Raw genomic sequence first — 25,486 nt, forward strand, 5'->3', positions numbered from 1 at the left:
GGGTCAATTCCTACAATCTTTGTGCTTCTCAATCGACAAATAATATATTAAAAAAATGCATTTGTGCCGTGTGGTCTTAGGGGTTATATTCATCTCTCTCTTCATTGGCAACATACTACACCTGCATGTGGTGAGGCAAAAGCAGCTAGTAAAGTGACTTTTATGTGGGTCATTGTGGCAGAGATGTGGGAACTTGCAAGGATGGACATATAGTTCTCCACAGCCATCTGTCTGTTTCTGTACTGTGTATCTTTGAACTAAAATTGAAAGTATTTGCAAAACCAGAGTAATCTCTCCAAAGAAGGTGTCTGCAGGCAGCTACCTGATATTTTGGAGTCTTGGTGTGACTTCAAATATAAGTAAGTAAAACTTCAGTTTCAAGCTTTACAAAGAGGACGTTTGTATTCCACAAAGTCCAGATGCTTTCAGTTTGGGATACAAACTGTATCATGCAACTGTAAAGGGAACATGAAAGATCTTGGAATGACCTCTTGGAAAGCCAAGAGTTAAAATACATCCATTGTATGTAGAGATAAACTGTCTTGAAGTTTGAGTGTCATTCCTGTGTTGATTCCTATGGTTATCTGGGATGGGTTCCTGGACACCTGTAAGGATGTCTCTTATCCACACAGTAATGCCAGCCAGGAGAGAAGGAGGGAGGTGAGTGTGATGACCCTAGCCATGTAGGCAAAAATTGACTTGCATTTTAGAGCTGAGAGAGATCATAAAGAGCTCTGTACTCAGGAAGAGCATGGTGGTGTGGAGAGAGCTTATGTAGAGGAGACGCTGGAAGACTTCACCTTGCAGGCCAGTGACCTGGAGGCTGCCCTTCTACATCTGAAGGGTATTACAAAGCCTTTCACCAGATTCATAGCCCTCTTTCCCAGTTTTATCTTCATCTGTGATAGATGTAGTTACTTATATTGGTCTGCCAAAGTCTCAAGCATGCTCTTTCCCTTTGTGCCATGTCAAATTTAGGGTAAGAAGGAAGGGGGGACAACAGGCTGTCACAAATCATTATGGTGTTTTGAATGATAAGGTGGTTAAGCTGAGTTTTCAAACTACATTGAGGCCAAAACACAAATTGCCTAAAATCACTCATTGCTGTCCTTCATAACCTGTATGTTGGGATTGTTTTTCCTCTACTTGTGCAGAAGTTGGTGTACTAGTGATGTGTGATTATTTGCTTGTGTTTCTTCAGAGAGTGGACAAAATATTTTGGTGTACAAATTAGCTTATTTTTGTCACTGCTGTTGTCTTCTAATAATTAACCATTCACCTTTCCTGTTTTTTTAAATATAAAAAACAAAACAGGGATGGCTACAATTAATCGCTAATCTTTTTCAAGTAATTCCTTGTATAAATTCAGAAGCTTAGAGTAAAAAGTTAAAAGTTACGTAGCAGAATGAAAAAGTAGCAAGGAATAAGCATACTTGAACCAAAAAATTCAGAGCGGCAATTTAAGCTAATCTAAAACATAATTTACAGAGGCTCTAGTTTTCCTTACAGGTTGTAATCTTACTTGATTTCAAAATGGCTGTCTCGCAACTAGGAAACTTTTTTTCCAAACTGGATACTGAATTTTAGGGCAAAATGACAAGAGTAGGAAGGTCTTGATAAGAAACATGTGAAACATGCTATGGGAGAGCACTGAAAATAAAGAAAACCAAAACAAGTGCAGGTATATAGCTGAAACAAAGTAGGAGATGCTCTTTGAGTAGTTTTGTCATGATGGTACATTGGGAAAGGTAGAGCTGAAGTTTCATAGAAATCTACTTCCAGCTGTTCAAGGAAATGTACCTCATGTTAATGTATTTAAGCATGGCCTTTTAATAACTGTTTAGCCAGAGAACAGCCACAAATATTTAAACTTCAACGAAAGTTTTGTTGTCTGTAAGTGTTAATTCACTGCTATTAGCCAACCAAGTTGTGCGTATTATGAAGTGTGCAGCACACTTGGATCTCAGGTATATTAGTTGGATGAGCAAGCAGTACAATCCTGAATTCAGTCATTAACCAACAGGCAGTAATTACCACTACTCTGCAGTGAATAGTTAACTGTCTCCTGTCCCGCTGGGGTACGTCCAGGGTAAGCTTTCTTTGGGTTGCAAAAAGGAACGTTAAGTTGTACTGTCATCTTTTCACCATGAGGAAGGCTGTCTAGGAATGAACTTCAAATAATTATTTATCCCCCTCATTCCCTGGGCTGACAAGCCATACTAGCACACTGCTCTGCAAGTGTCTCTTTCACCAGCTGTAGGGTTTTTCTAGCCTCATTATATTTGCTCCAAGGCTCCTGTGTGGGTTTGTGGCTCTAAACTTTACTCAGCTTATGTGATCCCATGTCATTTCGGGCTGCTAATACCACCTTAAGTAGTTCCACAACAGCCTCTGAAACTTCCATTTTCACCTTAAAGACCCCCTATGCAGAAGTACCGAAAGAAAATACAATTGCTCTTGCTCTTGGTACCTAAGAAAAATTGTGCCTAAATGTCTAGCACCCAGAAAATAAATTCTAGATGTTGAGACCATTTGTTCTTCCAATCCCAGGAGCAAGTAGCTGTGTTCTTACCCTCAAATGTGAACATAAACTCAGTCAGTTAATACTTATGGTTGTAAGCTCAGACTGCTGTACAGAAAAGCTCTACCTTGTGCTGAGGCAAATGGGGAGTGTGATAGCCATGAGAGAGTGCCAGCATTGTGGCCATGCAACAGTGGAGTAGAATCATGGAATCCTAGAATAGTTTGGGTTGGAAGGGACCTCTAAAGGTCATCTGAGTAGATTCCCAGGATGCTCAAATACCAGTGATTACAGATTGCATGATTAGTATGAATTTAAAAGCCTTGCTGTCGAGTAATACTGCCTACCTGCCTGTTAGTTCCAGATAGCATATCTGGTTTCATTTGTTCTACAAGAAATTAAATAAATCTTCAGTCCAGATACATTATATTTCCTGGGAGCTTGGCATACATAAGCATCAGTTACATGGCAGAGTGCTTTTCTGAGTATTTTCCTCAATTTTTATCTTTTGTTTCTTTCCACTTAAAGTGTGTTTATTCTTCTTCTCAGAGACATGGCTATTGCACTTTGGGAGAGGCTTTTAACCGCTTAGACTTTTCAAGTGCAATTCAGGACATCAGAAGGTTCAATTACGTGGTCAAAGTAAGCTCTTTATTTTATATGCATATTTTAAAAATGCATTTGCTGATGTGCCTATGTGTACAAAATAATTTTGCACTGATCAGCTGATTTGTGACTGTGTAAATATCCAGTTCATATGTAATTTATACTGCATGAACCAATTTTAAACTGAGTAATTTTTCTTTGGTGAAAACTCGTTATATTACTCTATGAAAGCCTATAGCTTGAGGAGGATGGTGGTGGCCAGTATGCTATGTATTTACAGGGAAATACTGATGGTAGTTTCAGTTGTTGTTCATCAGTCTAGGTAGTGAACTCTCTTTAAAGGCAAAATAATTCCTAAAAAACCAAAAATAGCAAAGTGTAATACATCTTAAATATACTTTACTACATCTAAAATATGCTTAAAATAGCAATTTCCAGAAGAATATTTGATGTGTAAATATTCTGCAGTTTCTGTTTCTTCTGCAGCTTCTTAACAGTCCTGTGATTCATTGCACAGGTTTTTTTATCTAGGACAAGATATATATGCATTTACCTTTGATAACATCCCTTGAAACTTGAGACTCCAGCTTTTTCAGTCTTCCTTTTTTTTTGTCTTCCAGAAATGAGTTTTATTCCAAGTTGTCTTTTACAACTAACAGTGACATGAAGTTTATAGAAACAATTATGATATACTAACTCATGATTCCTTGGAAATTCCCTTTCTCACTATGTTAGCTTCTCTGGGTCAGGTCTAGTCTTAAGTTGAGAATTAAGTGCATGGAACCTGTAAGTCTGGACAACAGTGCTATCTGCCTGTTTTCCAAAACTATGTAACTTGTACTTTAGGGAGCCACACAATGCTATGCCTTAATTTCCTCAATGTCTAACCAGCTGCCCACTTGGAAATACCTGTTCTGGGAGATAGTGATCTTTCTCTAGCCCCAAGTTTTTTTGTCATCTAACTTGAGGTAGTAAAGTGCTTGTCCCAACTCCTAGAGAAGCTCAAAACGTGAGACGTAGCGGGACTAGAGTTCAGTTCAGTGGTGAGGCTGTTCACAAATAATGTAGTAGTTGGAATGCATCCAGAATGTGAAAAGACACAAATGGAAATTAAATAAACATACCAGGAGAACACCCTTGCCATTAAGCCATGGAGTATTTGGAGAGAAAACACATTCTACCCATCCTTGTGAAGCTGAGACAGTGTATTATACTTCCAGAAAAACAAGAGATGTGGGACCAAAGGAAACAAAGCAAAAAGGATTTGCTTCCAGGCTCATGGTTAGGGTACTTGCCTGTTTTATTCCCCTTGCAGATTTTTTGGTATATGTATGCATTGTCATTTAGAACATTGCTTTTTAATGCTGTTTTGGGAGCAGAAACAAGAACGTTGATCTTTCCCAAAACTTTTCAGCCTCGAACAGTAGGAAGGAAAAAAAAAGGCACCTAAAAAGGTGATTTGTGTTATAAATGGTGTCAACCTTTGAGTGCCTCACTTGAATGGTAAACAGGAAGAACGAATCCAGAACTAGAATTTTACATGTTTTTTAGATGCTGCAGTACCTAAGCTGGGTTGCTCAAAACAGTTGATCAGAACAAAGTGCAAAGTCTAACATAAGCACATTGGCCAGTTTCTCTTCTGTTCGCCAAAGAATACAAAATGGCTGGTTTAGTTAGCCAGGCTTAAGATTGTTGAGAAAGGAGCAATACTTTAAAATTCAGAGATTTGGCTTTGTGATCCAAACAGTTACTAGAGTAATGGTAAACCCTGAGAAATTAGGATGGATTTAGAATAGCAGACAGACTTCTAAAATTCTTTTAACATTTTAGAATTTATTTGAAATTTTTAAAATTTTAGAATTGTTTTACAATTACAAAAATTTAATTCTCTCTTTGCATTAGTTCCTCTGAGGTGATGGAGGCAAACTGGCTTTTATCAACAGAAACTGTACATCTAAGACCTTAAAAGTTACTGAGCTGCTAATAAACATGATCAATATGAATGACAGTTGCTGCTCATTCTGTAGCTGTAGAACTTGTTGGTTTGTGGTGGTGTATCTAACAAATTAAAACATCTGTGTGGATGTCAGTAATATGTGAAGTTGCAACAGATTTTTAGAAAGGATGTTTAATCTGCTTTATCAGGTTTTAAGCCAGTCTGCAACTGAGACCTAATGTAAGAAGCAGGTCATCCCATACCTGTCTGCTTTATACAAATTCTTATTCACTTCCCTGGAGTTTCTAATGGTGGATGTTTCGTGTAGATCTCATTTACTGCAGTGCAGCAGTTCCTATTTCTTTTCCTCTAAGAATTATTCCTAGTTATACATGAACACAATGATGATTACTTTTGTGTGCTGTTCTGCTTGTTGCATTTAAGATAGCAAGATATAAATCAAGAAGACTTTTTTGAAATACCAAGCCCTATTGGATAGCTCTTCTTTGATCCCAGACCACCAAGATGATCCATTTTGATTCTCCAACTAACTAAAACCCTCCCAATCATTATTAAAAGTTAATATAGATGTCTGCCCAGGACCCTTTTAGGGTGGGCAGTGCGGGGAGGAGGCAGGATCAACTGTTTTCCTGTACTTGTTTGTGCTGTAGTATAGTGATCATTTCTTAGCTGTTAAATGTCTGACACGTTGAGTTTGATATGGATGGTCTTTTTTCAAAATGTTTGCATATTAACCTGCACTGAAATTGGAATCTTCATTAAAATCAGACAGGTGGAATTTGTTTCTTTGATTTGATCTTTAGTCTGAGTGACATAACTGATTTTTTTTAAATTAATCAAGAGAAATGTACGTACTTGCTTGAATTGGCAAACTGCTGGAGACCTCTAGGTGTGCTCTAAATTATTAATCAAACTAAAAGGCTTTGAAAATGCCAAGAAAGAAGTCCTGATATCTAGTCTGAAAAACTGTATAAATAGCTTGCTTGTATTTAAATACATCAGGAGAATGATTTCCTCCTTTCATAGCACATAATGTTTTGTCAGGGATCATGCAGAGAAGCCAGAAGGAACATTATTAAATCAGGGAGAGAACAGGTGTATTCTCTCTTCCTCCAAAGGAAAATTAACATTGAGTGTAGTGTCAAATCAGTGTTTTAGAAATGAAGATACAAAATAATTTTTGGCAGGCTTAGTCTTTGTTCACCCTCTGTGCCAATAGTTGATGCTGTCCTACAAAGCAGGGCTCTGCAGGTTAATGTTTCAAGCACTCTGTAGGGGATGCTGTTTCTGCTCCCTGCTTTCCCTTTCTGATGTATTGAGAACACTTGTTCTGAACTCAGCATTATGAATTGCAATTGTAAAGCTCAGTGCCACACTTCTAAACATTGCAATACTGTCATAACATCAAAGTCTCTCTTATATTTCATACTAAGAGACCATTTTTTGTTGAAGAGGCAACGGTCCTTATCAGCTACAAAACTGAATCTAAAATGTAAAAGCAAAGGTGTCAGAATGGAGCAAGGGCTGCCTCTAGTAGCTATAGCTTGGCATTCATGTACAGCAAGAACTTAAGCTATTCTGGTGACTTTCCCCTAGACCATTCCCACTGTTCTTGTCACTCTTCTGTTCACAGTGGTTCCAGAGAGAAACGTCTGGACAGTTAGGAGATCCTTACTATGTAGTTAAGGGAAAGTTACTAATACAGTATGTATACTGCTCATTATTAGATTACTGTGGTTTCTTCTGCCAGGGACCTGAATGTGGGAGTAATACAGAATTTTTTTCCCCAGTTTAGGTAAAATATGGCATTTCGTCTCCATGAGCAGAAAGTCGTGCACTAAGTCCATCACACCTCAGTTTGACCAGTATGATACTTTAACTCAGAAGGTGGAAGTCTGGTAGTTGGTATCAGTTCAGAGTGATGTTCCTGGCCACCAAATCTGTCAGGGGGTTTAGGACCCAGCCACATCAAAGACCACATTTCTATTTGTGAGCCTGCAAAACAGACTCCCTCCATTGTTTCACTACAGCTTATAAAGACCACGTGTCATGTGCCCTCTCGCAGAGATAAACACTGGTATTTGTATAGTATTTTGAAAATATACATTTCTTCATGAGTTGTTCATGGGATGCCTTGTCTTGCTTCGTTTTCTGAACTCTGTAGTGATGTTTTCACGAAATACAGTTGCAGTGCTCTAGGCTGTTGTAGGTAAATCTACGTACTGAAAGTGTGTATTTGAAACCATCCTTTACTTCTGTCATTCTTCTGAGTTTTAATTCTTTGTCCTAGCTTTTGCAGTTAATTGCAAAATCTCAATTAACTTCACTGAGTGGTGCAGCACAGAAGAACTACTTTAACATTTTGGACAAAATTGTGCGGAAGGGTAAGACCTAAGGTTTTGTAATCTGCTTGTTCAGATTTAATCTCTGTGACTAAGTTATCAGTTGACTTTTTTTTTTAGCTTTATTACTGTTTTTACATTGTAAGGCAAAGCAATAGCATATTTAATTAGTGAAAGGTTTCATACTTCCCATCCCACAGTTGCAATAAGTTGTTTCCTCTTGATTATTGAATCATGTCTGTTGAAACAGATGGGTGAAGTTAAATGATAATTAGATTCTATTCAGAAACTATTGGTTACTATTAAATTATACTCTTTATGAAATGTGAAAGCTTTTAGATTAGTAACGTTTGTTTTTCAGTTTGCATGATGTACTGAGATTTAAAGTACATAACTTCTTTATTGTTTATTTTTAAAAAAAGCTATTACATAATACTGAATTTTTTTTTTTCTGGTAACCACACTAAATGGAGGTGTAATACTATCAGCTTTGAACAGAAGAAATTGGATTTATAACTAGTTGTTCAGCATTAAGTTTATTAAATGCATAGCATGAAATGTTATATCAAATTTGCCTGTGAAATTGTTAATTATTGATCTTGCACTTATGGAACAGCATTAATGAATGTCATGGTGGGAATTAGGGCAGTTATTTGTACACAAACAGTTGAGTTGTAATTAGTTCATTTAAAAAAGTGCTGATTATCTTGAGCTAACTGTATTAGCTTGGTTAACTCAGTTAACCAAAATTTTATTTGGTTTGTTTTGTTTTCCAGTCATGGAAGACCAATATAATCCACGATTAATCAAAGATCTTCTACAGGATCTGAGTTCTACTCTCTGTATACTGATTAGGGGAGTAGGAAAATCTGTGTTGGTAGGGAACATCAATATTTGGATTTGCCGATTAGAAACTATCCTTCTGTGGCAGCAACAACTAAAAAACCTTCAGATGAACAAGGTATATTATTAAATCATGTTAAAAAAGTAATTGGGGGAGGGGAATTATATTGAACATTGGTTTATGATTTGTAAGTGAACAAAGTTTCAAATACATCTTAAATAGTTTTGCTTGTTTTCTTTGTTTTTAGAGAAGTAATATGAAATTAATGAAATGGAATCAATGTAATTTTCTGGTGTTTTAATAGCTCTTTTCTAATGAGGGCTGCTACAGTGCCTGTACTTCTGGTTTGTGGTAGAGATGTATAGATGTAATTGTTTTTCTCACCCAAATAAATTTCAAAATGTTTGTCTCTAGATTGTCAGATAGAGATGGAAAAAGTACTGATTTTTAATTCCAAAGTAAATGTTCTACTACTGAAGAAATAAAAATCTAAAAGGAATTTTAGAGGTGTATCAAGAAAACAGAAATAAAACATTCAAGTAGCAATTTTACAGCTTTATGCATTAGCATAGTTGCTTTTTGTAAAAAAAGGATGATGACTTCAACATCTGGATTCTGATCATGCGACTTTGTTCAAAGCATGTGGTATGCACTGTTCCAGGTTTTTATAGTGGAAACTTCTGATGATAAGCAGGCAATTCTTTTAACCTGTCTGGGTTACTCCTGGAGGAAGAAATGCTGCAAGATGTTGCTCACATTAAAGTCATACAACTGTTTCATCTGTTTGCTTTCAGCTATGAAATTTTGAAATTGTCCTTTCAGTGTGTGCCGCGTATCTGAATAAAACAGCTAATTTTGGAATAGAAAGGAGAAATGGCAAACCCAATCTTGGTAGTCTTCATATGCCAAGCAACCACACCATAGACAGTTTTGAGACACTGCAGTTGCTGTGTTTCTTTCTAGTGTGCCACTTCCATCTGAGCTGTTTTATGTTGGTTGAAATAACTGATGAGAAACCTTGCATCAGTAATGCTCACATATTCCTGAACAGAACAATAGTCCCAGAGATGTTTATAACAGATGACATGATGGAAAGTCTAGTCTATAAGTGAGATGAATGGTTGTGAAATAAACTGACAGAAGTGAGAGCCTGCTAGAGTACAGCTGCTGTGCTGCTGGCGCCTTGCGGCTGGGCAGCTGTGCTAGGTGGGGCCGGCAGCTGCCCACACTCCCTTCCTCGCCAGCTGGGACTCAGGCCTTGTGCCACCTGGCAGTATAGGCTCCAGATTCAGTCACGTATGAGGTGTGCCGTAGGTTACCGCGTTAGAGACAGTTCAGCAGAGGTGTATACTCTCAATGACAGCTTTCTCAGTGCTCTGATCTGTCACCCCCTGCAGAATTCCTCATTGATGCATGAGGGGAACTCTCTCCAGACTTCAGAACTGAACCTACTCTCTTCTGCCCCTGACTTCCATAATGTTTTCATTTTGTATTTCTGCTCTTCAGTCCTATATTCTGTACTCTATTTGTCTTAAGGCAAATAAAGGTGTGCTATGTTTCTTAATAAAAATTGAGAAACTGTAGTTATCCTACAAATTATAAATAATTGGTTCATGCCTTTATTATAGTTAGCACACTTCTCTCAAAGGTGGAAATGAATGTATTGTAGTTTTCAAGACTGTATACTCTTGAATTATTTTTCTGAGAACAGAAGTGTTTTAAAATTATTTGAAATTTAAACGAATTTAGGATATGTTTATTTTAACAGTAGGAAAGCTGTAAGCTATAAAGCTACAGTCTGTAGCTCCTTCTGTACCTGTAGTCATTTAAGTTTTCAGCAACAGCAGTTGGAGAATAAAATAGTCGAAGTATCACAGAATTAACCATAGATATTACACAATGGTTTTGTACAAACTAAACTAAGACCTGAGATACCTCTAAAGTAAGAATCTTATTTGTACCTTGTACTGTCAAGTTTTTGTAGTTAAAAGTCTTCAACTCTTATTTCCAGCAAGTCAACAATGGTCTTACGCTTAGCGATCTCCCTCTCCATATGCTGAATAACATCTTATACAGGTTCTCTGATGGCTGGGACATTATTACTCTGGGTCAAGTGACCCCAACTTTGTACATGCTCAGTGAAGACAGACAGTTGTGGAAAAAACTCTGCCAGTACCATTTTGCGGAAAAGCAGGTAATAAACTCTATCATTTGCATAAATGTGGCCCTTATCTTTGCAATATGGTATACTAATAATGAAGTGTGAACTAGCCCTTTTTGACATAAAAATGTGACAGTGTGTAGCAATAGTGAAAATGTTCTCTCTTTTGGGGCTTGGTTCATACTAAAAATTGTATTCAGCATGTCTGAGTTTAGGATAACTATCAGGCTGTTTCCTTGCATTATTTTAAAAAATGTCTACTGTAAGATGATTTTTTTTTTAAACTACACAATCCCCAACAAGTGTGGTAGAGGATACCTCTAAGGTGTTTCTAATTTTAGTACCTAAAGCAGAACTTGTTTTACTAACCAAGGTAGGCAAACAGATTGCTCAGACTTTTAGGCTACATGAACAGACTGGTGAAGCCAAAATTGGATTTTTGCAAAAAAGAATGGAACAAATGCTTGAGATTTTGAAAGAACAAAAAGAGAAATGGTACTTTTCTGTCACTTCCTCATAAAAAGCATTAAAGTAATCTCATAAAAAGCATTAAAGTAATCTAGGAATGCCTCCAGAACTGTCTTCATTTTCTGACAGTAATATATGCTGGGACAAAATCAGACTAGGTGAAAATGAAGCTATGAAAATAGAAGTTACCTCATCAGACCTGGAGGAAGAACTCTAAAAACGTAGTATATTCCAGACTGGAGGAAGTGAAAATACGCATTCTTAAATCTGACAGGTTGAAAGTGGTACTATTTGGTCAGTGACTACCAGATTAAGTATTATCATAACAGGAAAGGTAGAAGTGAAGATCAATTAACTCGTGTGCGGTTGACCCAAATAAGAATTTTGGTGAGATGAAAGGCTTTAGGATTAACTTCATGGAGAATATAGACAGACAAAGGCAAACTGAAAAACCCTCCTTCAGAAGCAGCTCAGAAGAATGCAAGGTGAAGTTATGAGGATAAGAAGTTTAAGCTTAACATAGCAGTTGAGTGGATTTTGAGGCTAGATGAGGTAAACTCTATTGAACAGAGATAAAACTGGTTGGAGAGGAAGCTGTTATACTAAGGTAATACTGGGAAAAAGATCACTGAAGTATTTCAGTAGAATTAGCTAGCCCTGTGCCTTTTAAAGGACATTTGTACAGTGTTTCCAATGTGTTCTTAAATGTTCACATTCAATTTCTTATTAGGTTATTAATGATAGAAATCTAATGATTTTATTTATTTTCCAATATCAAATTCTGTTTTTTCTGTTTAAAAGTGTACTACCTTAATAAGCTACAGAATCATGTTAGGTTGTTTTTCCTGTTCTCTGCAGTGTATTTGTTGAACCATTGAAACAACCACAAAAACATACTTGATATCTGAAGAGCACTTTTGGAAAAAATGAGAACTCTGCACAGGGAAGCTATTATGAAACGAAGTGAAGTGTAGCAGAAATCAGAAAGGCAGCTCCCCGTCTAGGAGTTGGCTTCTGAATGAAGAAAGCCCTTAATGTATTAGCATTAATCCACACTGAGTGGAACAGAAGCCTTTTACAAATCCATATTTAATAAACCTTGGCTGTGTATTAAGCTGGGGAGAAATAGCCATTGTGCATCAGCTAATCTTTACACGCAGATTATGTCCTCAAGAAGTACATCAACTGCTGATTATTGTTATCCTTCTAGAAAGATCATAAGTAAATGAAAAATAATCATGTATGTTCTTTTAAAATGAAAGAAAAAGCATTATTTAAATCCATAGTTACTGTCTTAACAGAAAACCACTATTTGTAATGCACAATGATTTTTTTAATCTCATTCCTGAGTGGTTTTTAAAAAGTATAAAATTAATTACTTAAGTTTCTAAATACTGTTTTTGTTACATGGTTCTTAACTATAATTAGAATAATTTCAAGACAGTAGAGTTGGATCAGCTGTGTATGGCCTACTTTTTCTTGGCAAATATGCACCCTCCTGTTTTTAGTGTTTTACTTTCCATTTTTTTGTGGCTAGATCTCTCTCACTGTTTTGCAGGGATGTATGATGTCAGATTATCGACTTCAGAGAGTTCCAGTTACAAAACTTCAGTTTAACTACCTTCTCTCCCTCCCCCCCCCCCCCCCCCCGTCCTTTACCTGATTTGACTAGTTCTTTAACAATTAAAGGAAGATATTAATTTTATGTCCAGTTTTGTAGGCATTTGATCCCATCAGAGAAAGGTCACATTGACTGGAAGCTGATGTACTTTGCACTTCAGAAATATTACCCAATAAAGGAACAGTACGGGGACACCTTGCATTTCTGTCGACACTGTAGTATTCTGTTTTGGAAGGTAAGAGCCTTGAAATAGATAATCAGAACTAAGTTCAAACAGCTACTGGTGATCATCTGAAAGGAAAAATACTAAGATCATCTTGTCAGCTTTCTCATGTGAAATGTGATCGGACAACTAATATCTAACTTTTAAATAATATATAAAACTTCCATATAAAATCAGTATTAGATTCCAAAGTTGTTCTTTATCTAGCATTCTTATCCCTTGATATCTGATAACCTCAATACTTAGAATTGCAAGGAAAAGCGCCATGTGGAAAGAGTTGTACTCTGTGTCTTCTTGTATCTATTTAATCTTATCCAAAGTTGTTAGGAACTTGTATGAAGTTAACTGTTTTATGACATCCCTTTTCTAATGATGGCATGGCAATCAGTACATCTCGAATGAGAACTTACTACTGTAGTATTCCTACCACATTGGTGTAAAACTGTATTTTTATAGTCTTCCTTCTGTCCCATATGAAGCTTGGAGGAATGTTTGAAACTTCATTCAAAATGCATTTTATGTCGATTTTGATGTTTACCATGAAGCATATTCTGTCTTGCAGGATGATTTTAATTTCTGTAGGGCATTTTCATGTTTAACTTGTGTGTGAACACATAGTCCTGCTTTTACTTTGTGTTGCACCATAACCTAACCTTCTGGTTAATGAGACTTCTTTAATTTTGCATTCACAGACCAGATATGGGTAGTGCTAAGTGGACAGCAAAGAGCAAGAAATGTTTGAGGAATCTTGGAAAATAATCATATTCTAATTCACAGAAATGAGTTGCTCTTGGGTCATCTTTCTGTGATTTTAAGAGGAGTTGCATGTCAGTGTGAGGCTTTTTTATTTTCCATAGAAAAAACGAGGCTGTTTAACAGGATAAGCTAGTTTTCATAGAAGTAGCATGTTACTGAATGATGTTATTTTAAAGTTGAGTATTCTTGATACCACAGGAGTCCTTCCAGGTACTAACATGTTTTGCTAAATTAATAGAAGGAAAGCAGGTAGTCAGAATTGGCCTCTGCTGTGAAAAGCCTGGGCATTTGCTGAAGAACCTGTGTCAAGAATGACTAAGAACTGTTCATTGCAGTGGAATAAGTCTTTTATCATGTTGCCCAGTATGTAGGGTAAAGTTTTCTCTTTGAAAGTGGAAATTTTAAAGGTAAGCACACAGCATGCATGCAGGTGGGCGTTTTTGGTATCGGATTTGTTTGGCTTGTCTGGCTTTGCTGTGTAAACGGTTAATGCTTTCTACAGTAAATTTCTGTCATTCTGATCTTGGTATAATTGAAAGTATAGCACTTAATATTAGGAATGACTAAAATGTGTTTAGAATTAAATGTTTAACTTCAGAGATTGCGTGTGACAGTAAGAGGCAGTGAACCTGTGCAGGCAGATGTCTTGTTACCTTGACTAATCTACGACTGGTATAACAGCACTCACTTTGTAGTTTTATATTTTTAGTGAAACAACACAGTAAGTTCTAAAGGTACTTTGGATTGGTGAGCAGTACCTACTAGATCACCATTCCAGTGCTGACTGCCTCATCCTGGAGATTTGGGCAGGTCTTAAAGTGGTAGTGTGGTTATAGATTAATTGCATGCTTCTGCACTAAAATTCTGTAGCAGGTGTTTGGGATCAACTGTTTTAACAAGAGCAGAGTCAGCAGGCTGAGGGAAGTGATTATCCCTTTTCACTTGGCACTCTAATATTAGACTGCATCTGGGATACTGCATCCAGCTGGGGGTCCCCAATACAAAAAAGACTCTGATAAACTGGATGGAGTTCAGGTGAGGGCCAAATAATCAGGGAGGCTTGAGGACTTGCCCTGTGAGGAGAGGCTGGAGAAGACCACTTCAGGGGAACCTAAGAGCCTGCCATGAGGACAACCAAGCAAGGGAACGGTTTGACCATAGAGGTTGTGCAGTTTCCATCCTTGAATGTTTTCAAGACCTGACTGGACAAAGCTCAGAGCAACCTGGTCTGATCTCATAGCTTACCCTGCTTTGAGCAGAAGGCTGGACTAGAGACCTCCTGAGGTGCTTCCCAACCTGATTATTCTGCGAGCCTGCATTGCAGTTTTCCTTCTCTAGGTCGTGGAATCTAAGCCTTGTCCCCGTCTTAAAACAAATGTTTGATCAGGCTGAAATAGATTGTTAAACAGATTGATTTCTGCACAACTGGCACCCTTATTGGCAGGGACACTAAGCGGTTAATCATTGGTCTGAAAAACAGTCCCTCTGTTTACAGGGCAATGTGAGTAAAGTAGTGCTAGTCACTCTGAGTTATATGGGGGGGAAAATAGTTCTGCTTTTTCAGGCACTTTTATCTATATTCTTTCCCAAGCTTTCTAAAGAGAGATGAGAAGCAAAGCTGGGGTGGGGGGCAGCGGGACAGGAGGTACTTTATCAGTTCTAGAAAAATTCTGTGCTAGGTAAAAATATTTCTTAATCAGAACTTTTATCAGACTTTGACAATTCATTCAAGCTTCAGTATCATATGTGATTAGACAGATTATTAAATTAAATATGTATATGAGTGGTTGACATATAATTGTATCTATAATGTACAGATTTTTGTTCTCAACTGAAGCTTTTATTCTGCCTCATTCCATTGGGGGGGCGTATAGGAAAAAAAAACAACAACAAAAAACCCACACCAAAACCAAACTTTAAATGAGAAGTCACGGTTACTTTACAGAGGAAAAGTAGCAAGTGTTTGAGTCTTTAAACAAATGGAAGCACTGGATTCTCCAGATAGTTTATAATATATAAAAATTTAGTTTCTTTTAATGGTACACTTCAAAAATCGGGCAGCTTTTGCTTTCAGGGGCAGTCAGAAGAACTTCAGGCAGAGCTGAACGCTTCTTGGTATTGCACCTTTTTTATCCCCTCATTCAAGAACAAAGCAAAACATTGGAATAGTTGCAGAGGAAAAAGTATGTAAGTGATCAGGGCATGAAGAAGACTAGCAGAGGTTAATTTCTTTTAACTTAGCTGTGTTAAAGCTAATAAGGAATGTGACCGCTCTCCATGAATTTTTGAGCATGAATCCATGAATCTCTCCATGAGCCAGAGAGGGATGAATAAACGTGAGACTGCTGGGGGAAATTATTTAAGCTAAGGGACATCCTTGATGCAAATAAGTTGTAGAAGCTAGTTGTGGGTAAACTTATACTGAGAGTTAAGAGTTTCTAAGAACCAAAGCAGCAAGGTTCTGAAATAGCCACAAGGCACAGGCCTAGCTAGTGATGAGAAGAATTTTCATCAGTTTATAAAATTGATAATATAATGTAATTGCTGGCAACATGAGAAGGCTACACATAGGAAATTCTTTCAGTCCTGCATTTTGTGTCCTTTTAAAGAAAGCCTGCAAAAGAAGGGACTGATAGCTTACTGAACTGAATTAGCAAACAGTTGAAGTAGGGAAATTACTTTTCATTTTTCAGTATGCTGTAATAATCTTAGTGTTACTTTTAACAAGTCTTTAAGAGCTTTTCAGGAAGCGGCATTGGTATTCCTGTATTTGTTTAAAACCTGTGACCGTAGTAATGTTAAATGCAATAAGGACACTCCTAAATTCTTTGTAGGAAGTACAGTGATATAATAGAACATCTTGTACTCTTCCGTGCTAAAGGAGGGAATGATTATAAGAAACTCTTCATATTGAATGACTGTCTTTCAGAAGTGACTTGGTAAAGGATTTGTCCATGATGAAAGTGAGAAAAATGCGTAATTTCAGTAGTGTAAAAATAATGGCAAACTAATTATTGACTGATGCCTCTGTGAATGCTTTTTGTGTATGCTATTTCTTCCATTCCACTAGGTGACATTGCACTTGTGGGCAGTTCTTTTATTTTCTTAGCTCACTCAGTAGCACATTTTGGTTATCCCAGAGATGGCCACAGAAGTTGAAATACCTTTTCTTCTTTCAATGTCCAGGGCTTTATGTAAACTAGTGTAATTCTTTTGCATAAGTGATATGATTCACACTTGGTTTTAGTCATCTTGGGGCTTGTGCTGGTTTTGGTTCTCCAGCTGCTTGTGATTTGCCACAAGAATAAAAGACTATTTTCCTAAATGGCATATGAACCTTAGCTTCAATAAACCTTAACTCTGCTTCTTTTACTTTATGGCTCTCCTTCCTGCTTCCTTCTTCACGATCTCAAAGGACTACCACCTTGCTTTGTTACTCAAGGTATTTCCTGTGTGTCTCATCCGTTTTCATTGCTGACTGTTCTGTAATGTCAAAGTGAATAACGTGTTAATTTCTGATTGTTTGATACTCTTTGTTTTGTTTCCCCACATCAGTTTAGCAGCAGGAGTACTTTGTTTCTTGTTTCCCTGTCAGATAAGGTAGTGATGACTTTCCATCTCAGTTTTTCATGAGATTTGTTTATTATTGCCATATTCCCTGTTAATGCCATTTAAACTAGGAACCATAATTCAACTTCTAATGAACATAGGTGCATGGTGTCAGTGAGATCAGCTAGATTTCGCTAAGAAATAGGTTTCTCTGCACTCAGTGTTATAAACTGTTTCTGCATTCCCTGATGTATTTTAATTCAGGACTTAAATCTGAAAAGGGTAACATGAACCTCAGATAACGTTCTTTAATGCAAAGGTACTAAAACTTATTTTACTCCACTTGGAATGCTGTGGTTATACATACTTTTATGAAAGAGTGTCTCTGAAAAGAAATTCCCAAAACAGGCTGCATATGACTTGGGAGAGTGGGGGGAGACAATTATAAAGTTGCTTTCTGAATGAAGAAATGGTGGAAATAATTATACAGAAAAGGACTGTAGCTCCAAAGTTGTTATGGGAGCTTCTTCATGTCCAGTTATGACAAAATTTGAGGAGGAAAACAACTACATTTGCCAGTAAACACTCCTCCTGGTGAATTCTCTTGTTAATTTAAAAGAATTCGGTTTTCGCTTTAAGTAGATAGCATTCAAATCATATTGATTTTCAATGTATTTATTAAATGTAATTTCAAGGGAGATACATTTTTCTTGGAAGGAGGAATACTCGTAATTACAGGAAAGTTATTCTTCTTTTCAGTCCTCATCACTTTTTTCACTGTAAAATTGCTGTTTGTGTTGTTTTTAATAACTAAAAACCCCAAGAACTGATCTTACTGAGGTTTTTATTGGACCTGTAATTCCTGACTGAGCAGAGCTTTCAAAAACATTTTTATGATGATGTGCACAGCAAAGCAGACAGCATGTTACAAATTCTCTCTAAAATATTTAGGAGTATAAATAAGCACTAAAAGTGGATAAACCCTAGCTTCTTCCCCAGCATCCTAATTCTGATGGTGTTTTTTCCTGGAAACTAGGAAAGTAATTACATTGACATGGCAATGGGTAGAGAAGATGATAGTTCATTAGCAACTGCCTTTGAGAGTGTTTTCTGCTGTGGTGCATTTCTTCCTTGCAGATGTCATCTCAAGATGAAGGTGTTAGGTTTAACGCTTCTGGTCTTAGTCTTCCGTTCTTTCTCATCTGCAACTTCCCCAAATAGGCAGTTCTACCTGGGGTCTAATCTTTGTCCGTTCTTTTTTGTGTGTTTTTCCCTCTGTGTCATGAATGTAACAACTGGTTCTCGGGTGATGTTAAAGCAATTATTAAAAAAAGTGGGAGGATGAGGAGGCGATACCACGTGATATTTTCATGTAGTCATCTATAGACTTAATGGAAAAATACAGATAATATATCTATAGAGTAGCAATTTTCATTGGAAAAGCTGAGTGGTATTTAGAATGTGTTTCACCTAGTGCACTGTAGTGTTGCAAAGGCTTTGGACAGCAATGTGACATCTTTGACAGCACTTTCCTTATTTAAGTTTCCAAGTGAGAAAAAAATTTCACTTACAGGTTTTTTCCTTTTATTAAATGAACTACATGTAACTTCATTTCCTGTGGAAACAAAAGAAATGAAGACTGCAGTGGTCTGTGATCTACTTACCATGTATTTACTCTAGTTTTCTTGCCCCACATGGTGAATTCATCAACGCTGCTGGAAAAGGGAGCGAAACCCCTTAAAACCTGGGGAGGACAGTTTCTGAGCCTTACATTATTGATCAAGGTGTTTAACCTCTCCATTGAACTGTCTGGGACCTCCTCATTACACCTCTGGCACTCCCTTCCCTTAGAGGGTTCTAATAAGGTGCAAAACTGAACTTTTCATTTGAAGAGGAATTTGAATCTTAAATAATCAGACAATTGTGCTGAGTTCAAGTTTCTGTAATATTAACAAAAGCACTGCAGGCTTAGTGACTTTGTAATGACAAAGCCTTTCCATCCTGTCCGTCTTCTATATTCCTAACTTGCCTGGGTGCAAACTTCTGTTTTAAGGCAGTGCTTTCAGGTGGGGAAAAGGTAAGAGTGAAGGAGGAGAAAAAGATGTTGGGGGGGGAAAGAAAAACAAGCAAGGTAGAAAAACTTTTATGACTGGGAGTTCAAACATGCTGTTCAGGTTTTTTGGGGGGAAGTGTCTGCTGCCCTTTGCTTTGAAAGCAAGGAGCTCATTTTCCCCACTGAAGTAGTAGTTGATTTCAGATTTTCATTGATTTCAGATTTTCATTAAACAGATAATTCAGGTTCAACAAAGCAGTTGTGTTTTTTTTTTAATTACACTTACCAAAAAATAATGGATAAGGAATATGAAACTTTTCAAGAGCTCTGACTCAGGTTCTGGTTTTGGTAGGAGGAGATGGGTTGTTTTTTTGTTTGTTGTTTTCTGAAATCTGAAGTGACCCTGCTCTACCACAGTCAAACTGGAAAGGCCTATTTTATTAACAACTTAGTCTAAAACAGTTAAAGAAAAATATGGTGAATTCTTAAAAAGAGCAAGTTCCTATCAGTTTGTTTTCAGTGGAAGTAGTTACGTGTGCCTGTATGTGAATTTTTGCCTTTTTTTTTTAATTGGGGGTGGAGGGAGATTGTGGGTATGGAAAGAGAACTCACTTTTTCTTCTCCTTCATTTTGCAGGATACAGGACACCCTTGCACAGCCAGTGATCCAAACACCTGTCTCATGCCAGTATCTCCTCAGCATTTCATTGACCTCTTCAAATTTTGAGATGTTCAGTAGCTGTTCTCCTGTGTTTGTGGCCATTTTTGTGAAGAGTCAGGCAGGATACGTTATGCTTTTTGTGCAATATATTTAAGTGTAATGTTTTGTTGTAGTTTAAAAAAAAAAAATATGGGGGAGATTATCAGACAGGTTTATTTGGCGTATTGTTTTGTGCAGAAAAGAGCTGAGGAGGAGACTCATTAAGAAAATTTCTTTGTCAGGAAATCTGCAGGGACTTCTTTTCAAGTCCAAGAAAGACCATTTTAATCTCAACTTTAAATCCATTCTTTTGACGCCTTAATAGTTGGTTAAAATTATGTGGGGGAGTTTTGAAAATTTTATGGAAGAGTTAAACTACTTTTACAGGGACCAAAGGAGGGTTTTTTTGTTAATCCTTCTTTCTTTAAGCCACTGTTTTCAAAACTCCTCTGTATAATTTGCACTATTTTAAAGAACAGGCCAATATTCTCTTGGACTCTTAATACATCAGTTACCAAGGTGGCATTAATCATTGTGAGCTAGTGAATAAAATATAGCTGTGGTTATATCTGTTGAACCTGTGAATGAAGGAAATCAACCAATCTTTGTACATACATTATGCAAAAATATTTATTTTTCTTAAGGACTTTATTAAACATATAACCTATCTCAGCACATCCTGCATAACTCAAGAGACAGATCTGGGGCTACTGCTACTGGAAAGTGATTTTTTTTTTTTGATGGAGGCTACAGCCTTCATTTATACTGTTTGGTATGTCTACAAATGCAACTGCATTAATTCATCTTCTAAGAAGAAGACATTATTGGAATTTAATGAGAACGGAGTTGCTTGTTTCTAGACTGGTACAGTGGCAGGACATTATACTACCAACTGAGGTTCTAACCTGACAAGTCTTTACAAGCTATGGGAAACACTGAAAGTCAGTCTGAGCTGAAGCACCTCCTGCCAAGTTAATCAGACGATAAATTCTCCAGGAAGCTATTTTCCTCCGTCCTGTAGAACAAAATTAATTGCTTGGCTTAGGCAGGTAAAGGAAAAATTAGGGAAGTTTTCAGTTCGTCAATGAAATTTAACAAATAATATGTAATGTACAGAAAAAATAAATCATGTACTATATTCTGCACTTGTTTGTTCTGAATCTAGTTTTGTACAGTGTAATAAATCATGTTTTTATCTATTATTCCTAGAAGTCTCTTGTGTGTAGAGATGAATCAGTTTGAATTTTATAAGATCTTTCTATAACCTGTTCTCTGTAGTAATTGGTAATGGAATGAGAAGCATGTGAGCAGTCCAAGTGACACTGCTTTTCAGTAATTGGTTGTATTAGCACTTTTTTGAAAGGATAGCTGGACTGTTAATAGGCTGCACAAGAAGAGGAGAATATTTATTTCCTCAGGAGATAGTTTTATTTGCTTTAACATAAATTTCAGTGATATACCAGCTTTATCCATTGAATTTGATGGTAGGTGGATTTTTCAATACAGGGTTTTGTGGTGTGTTTTTTCTTTCAATTAGGGTGTCTGCTATGGCTATGGTAATAATGATCAGGTGTGGAGCCGATTACATCCATTCTTATTCCTGTTCATTCAGAACATTGCTGCAAGCCTCACTTTCCTGGCCCAAGCACTGCTGTAGCCACTGGATTTGTTAAGGAACCAGCAGTTCTTCTTTAACACGATTTGCACCCCGTTTATTTAACTAATGTAATGGTTGCAGACTTGCTTTCCTGTCTAGTGACCCTATGTGACCGAGGTAACCTTGACAGTGGTTGGTGATGGCTGGCATCCATTAATCACTTGTTTAACATGGTTACAGTTTTGCTACCCTTCATGAAACTTCCTGTAAATATCTACGTGGATGCTACCTGCTTTCTTTGAGAGCTTTAAAGACAGGTTCTAAAGTCAGCATTTGGTTTAATACCGTGGTGAGCTCTTCACCCATCATACTCACTGAAGGTCTCTGATCAGGAACTGCAAGGAACCATCGCTCCTGCAGACAGAATGCAAGCTCTTAAGGGACACACCATTACCTAGGAAGCAAATAACATGAGAATCAGGGAAGGGTATTAAGAGAACTGAGAGGGACCTCCCCTAGCCTCTAAATTGAGGAGGGAGAGAGGTGACTTAAAATGGCTTGTAAGAAGTTAAAAAAAGGTTTGGAAAAATCGGTATCTGTAATAACTAGTTATTTTCAGTTCTCTTACAAATGTCAGGTGACAGGAGTCAGGCTTAATCTTCCTTTCTCTTTCACCACTTGCTGTCTTGCTCTTTCTTCTGTAGCAAAAAGCCTTTGACAGGCTGAAGGATAGGTTCTGAGCATTTTCCTGTGCAGGCCATTAAGGGTAACAAGGCCCTCCCACTGGTCTGAGGGTGGCAGTAGCTAAGATGACAAGAAGCAGGACTCTAGCTTGTAGTCCTGTACTCTAGAGGCTTCATTCTACCTTCACAGAATGGCTGAGGGTAGAAGGGATCTCTGCAGGGGCCTCCCTGCTCGAGCAGGGCTAGCTAGAGCTAGTTGTCCAGGACCATGTCCAGAGAGCTTTTTAGAATCTCCAAGGAAGGAGACTCTACAACCTCTCCGGGCAACCTGTGCCAGTGCTTGGTCACCCTCACAGTAACAAAAAGTGTTTCCTGATGTTCAGACAGAGCATTCTGTGTTTTCAGTTTGTGCCCATTGCCTCTGGACCTTTCAGTGGTGCTCAGTGACAAGAGCCTGGCTCTATCCTCTTTCCACCCTTGCTTTAGGTATTCATACACATTGATAAGAAGCCTTCTCTTCTCCAGGCGCTCTCAGCCTTTCCTCACAGGAGAGATGCTCCAGTCCTTTCATCATCTTCATGGCCCTTCACTGGACTCCCTCCAGTAAGTAAGTCTGTGTCTCTTTTGTACTGAGGAGCCCAAAACTGGACACAGTACTGCAGGTGAGGCCTCACCAGTAGAGGGGAAGGATCACCTTCCTCCACCTGCTGGCAACACTCCTGATGCAGCCCAGGATACCATTAACCTTATTTGTGGCAAGGGCACATTGCTTGGCTCATGTTCAACTTGGTGTCCACCAGGACCCCCAGGTCCAAAAGCCAGTAAGGTGGCTTTTTAAACCCTTCTTCCCGGTTTAAAAAAAAAAAGTAGCAAAGATGTGTACACGCATGCCCTGAGAAGCATGTCAGTGCAGGAGGGCTATTACAATTTCTTTTTTTTTAAATCTTAAAGACTTTGTGTGCAGAATCACACTGTCACCAGCAGTATTACAAGCTTTTAACACTTGGCAAAACTGAGCTTTGGGAGTAGTTCCATAAGCTAGTTAAACATTTAGTGAACATATGTCTTAAAGTAGGCAAATAATAGAGCTTGATTAAAAGTGACTACATGGTGTAAGTCATCAGATGCATAAGAAGATAGATTTTAATTGTGTCACCTAAGCAAAAAGCTAAGGCAGTGATTTTGATCAATAGGGTTTATGTCATGTTGTTTGGGTTTTTTTTAAATCCCTTCATGAGATGGAAAGGGGAGAGGATTTCACCTTCAGGATAACAATCTTGTTAATACCTCACCTGTAGTAAAGAACTTATTTTGGCAACCTGAATTAACCTCATTGCCCTTTACACCAGCACTTACTCATGTAACCCAAAGTGTTGTAACCCATGAGAAGGGTTATGCCTTAAAGTAAAACCTCCTGTGTGCTGGCTGCCTTATGCAAAGGCAGGCAGGCGCTCTCTCCTAAAGCAGAAAGCGTGCCTTGAAATGTGTACCAAATCTCTACAGGTTTCTTTTGCTCCACAGCTTTTGTCCCAAGACCTGGACAAAAAATACAGATTTTGCAGCGGCAATGATAGGAAACCATGTTCTAGCTGTGGCCCCTACATGATCACTTCACAATCTCAGGTGATCTGGGTTTCATTGAATTCTGGTCCTGAAAAACAACACTGATTCAAAGGCAATCGACATTCTCTGCCACAGTCCACAAGGAGCTTGAAATTACAGTTTTGAAAAATAGGCTCTTCCTTCCACCTCCCCAACACCTGCCCCATCCCCAGTCATTAACTCCAAAACCCATCTCTGAGAGACTCCAGCCCTGCTCTATTAAATTCTTTCCCAACAGTTCTGTTTTCCTGTTTCTGGGAAAAGACACTCTGACTTGTAAAGACAGTAGACATGGACCTGTTCAGAGAGCACTGAGCGAGCCTTTGTATTTGGGTATCAGACAGGACTGAGGTGCTTATCTGGAAGAAGCAGAGGAGTAGAACCCTGCTCTTTTCCTTTCCCCTGCTCCCCTCCCTGGGAAATGCATAAACTCACTTTTGGAGAAGGAAGAAGTTGAAATGTGAGGAAAAAAACCCTAGCTCAAACAAAGAAATATGCACTAGGATTAGGATTGAAAGACTAGTGGCATTTTGTGGTCTAGAAGGCAGAAGCAATGCGGGCTGGCAGAAAGCAGAGGGTGGAATGGAGAACGTTTTGGATTTGCCTGGTGCATGAAGTAGCATATTTACAGCTCCATCACTGGCAAAGAAAGAATTGTATTAGCTAAATAGTCTTGTATACAAGTGCATTTTTGAGCTAGTAATAAGTACGAAAGTAATTCATACACTTGAATGAATAAGAGGAAAAATTTATTAACTTTTTGTTTATGCTACTGCTCTCAACTTCCAAGTCGTCATACATATACATATGTACATATAGAAAGAGAGCGAGACAGTGTACATATTTCTTAAGCCTCATCACTTGAAGTCAGACAATTGCACCAGAAGCTGATTTCATCAAAAACCTTCAAACTTCACAAAATCGGTCACAGATACTTCAGCATCTGATACTTAGAAGTCCTGTAACCTAAATTTAACAAACCAAGTACTTCATGGCTTCTTACAGAAGATGGGGGGAAGTGCCGAAGAAGTCACTCTGCAATGGCTAGAGAGAAACAGGACACTAAGTCAAGCAGCATACTGAAAATGGCCTCAGGTGCTTAACTTTGGACCAGAGAGCGAGCGAGACTTCCCTCCAGCAAGGTCAAGCACATGAATCTTCTTCTGGGAACTTGTCACCTGCACTCTTACTTTGAAAAGCTGAGGAGAGCTCACCTCTTTCAAAGTCCATGAGAGGTCCCATTTCACCCCAAATCTTCACAGTTGTTAGAACATGAATTTTGGGGACTCCCTGTCCCAAAAGCTACATTTGAGATTGTGTTGTGTCCAGTGTCACATTCACCCTCTTCTCCCCTGTGCCGTGGCGGGCATTGATGCAGTTGCAGAGTCAGCCAGTCAGTTCAAGTTGTCGATCCAACCAAAATGAGAAATTATTATTTCTAGGGGTAGTTTTCATGGAACCATTCTTCTTCAATCTTTTCAGCTGAACCTACTCCACTCCCTTATAGTAATTAATTTTCTCTAGCCCCCAGTCAATATTTAATCATGGGGCTAGATACTCAGGTACTCACCTAAGAAAGGGTCAAAGCATCACGGCCAGTGCAGGCAGCAGCTGCCTGGCTGTGTGGCATCGTACATACCCCAGCACATGTCGCTAGGAGAGGGGACTACAGTCTGACCTCCTGTTTTCCCAGTCAGTCGTCCTGGTCAAGAGAAATTTTTTTCTTTCTGTATGCTGGGCGTCAGAGTAAGGCTAGACCCTTAATATCCAATTAAGGTTGCCAATTCAATACAAAGATGCCAAC

The 25,486-nt window shown here is 38.1% G+C and overlaps 1 protein-coding gene across 5 annotated transcripts in view; it reads left to right on the forward strand.

Moving 5' to 3' along the window:
- Positions 1-21,002, forward strand: part of FBXO25 (F-box protein 25) — a 34,443-nt gene extending 13,441 nt beyond the window's left edge. For 2 of the 5 annotated variants that reach the window (XM_076332866.1, XM_076332869.1), the window contains 7 exons: positions 3,071-3,163; positions 7,375-7,468; positions 8,203-8,387; positions 10,282-10,464; positions 12,612-12,755; positions 16,915-16,941; positions 19,738-21,002. In XM_076332866.1, the coding sequence (XP_076188981.1) occupies positions 3,071-3,163; positions 7,375-7,468; positions 8,203-8,387; positions 10,282-10,464; positions 12,612-12,755; positions 16,915-16,941; positions 19,738-19,827 (816 nt within the window). In that variant the 3' untranslated portion in view covers positions 19,828-21,002. The remainder of the gene's footprint in view (positions 1-3,070; positions 3,164-7,374; positions 7,469-8,202; positions 8,388-10,281; positions 10,465-12,611; positions 12,756-16,914; positions 16,942-19,737) is intronic. The other 3 variants (XM_076332867.1, XM_076332870.1, XM_076332868.1) reach the window with 2 other exon arrangements.
- Positions 21,003-25,486: the final 4,484 nt, after the last annotated feature.

Source organism: Aptenodytes patagonicus, chromosome 3, assembly GCF_965638725.1.
Source record: "Aptenodytes patagonicus chromosome 3, bAptPat1.pri.cur, whole genome shotgun sequence".
In the NCBI taxonomy this organism is placed as follows: domain Eukaryota; kingdom Metazoa; phylum Chordata; class Aves; order Sphenisciformes; family Spheniscidae; genus Aptenodytes; species Aptenodytes patagonicus.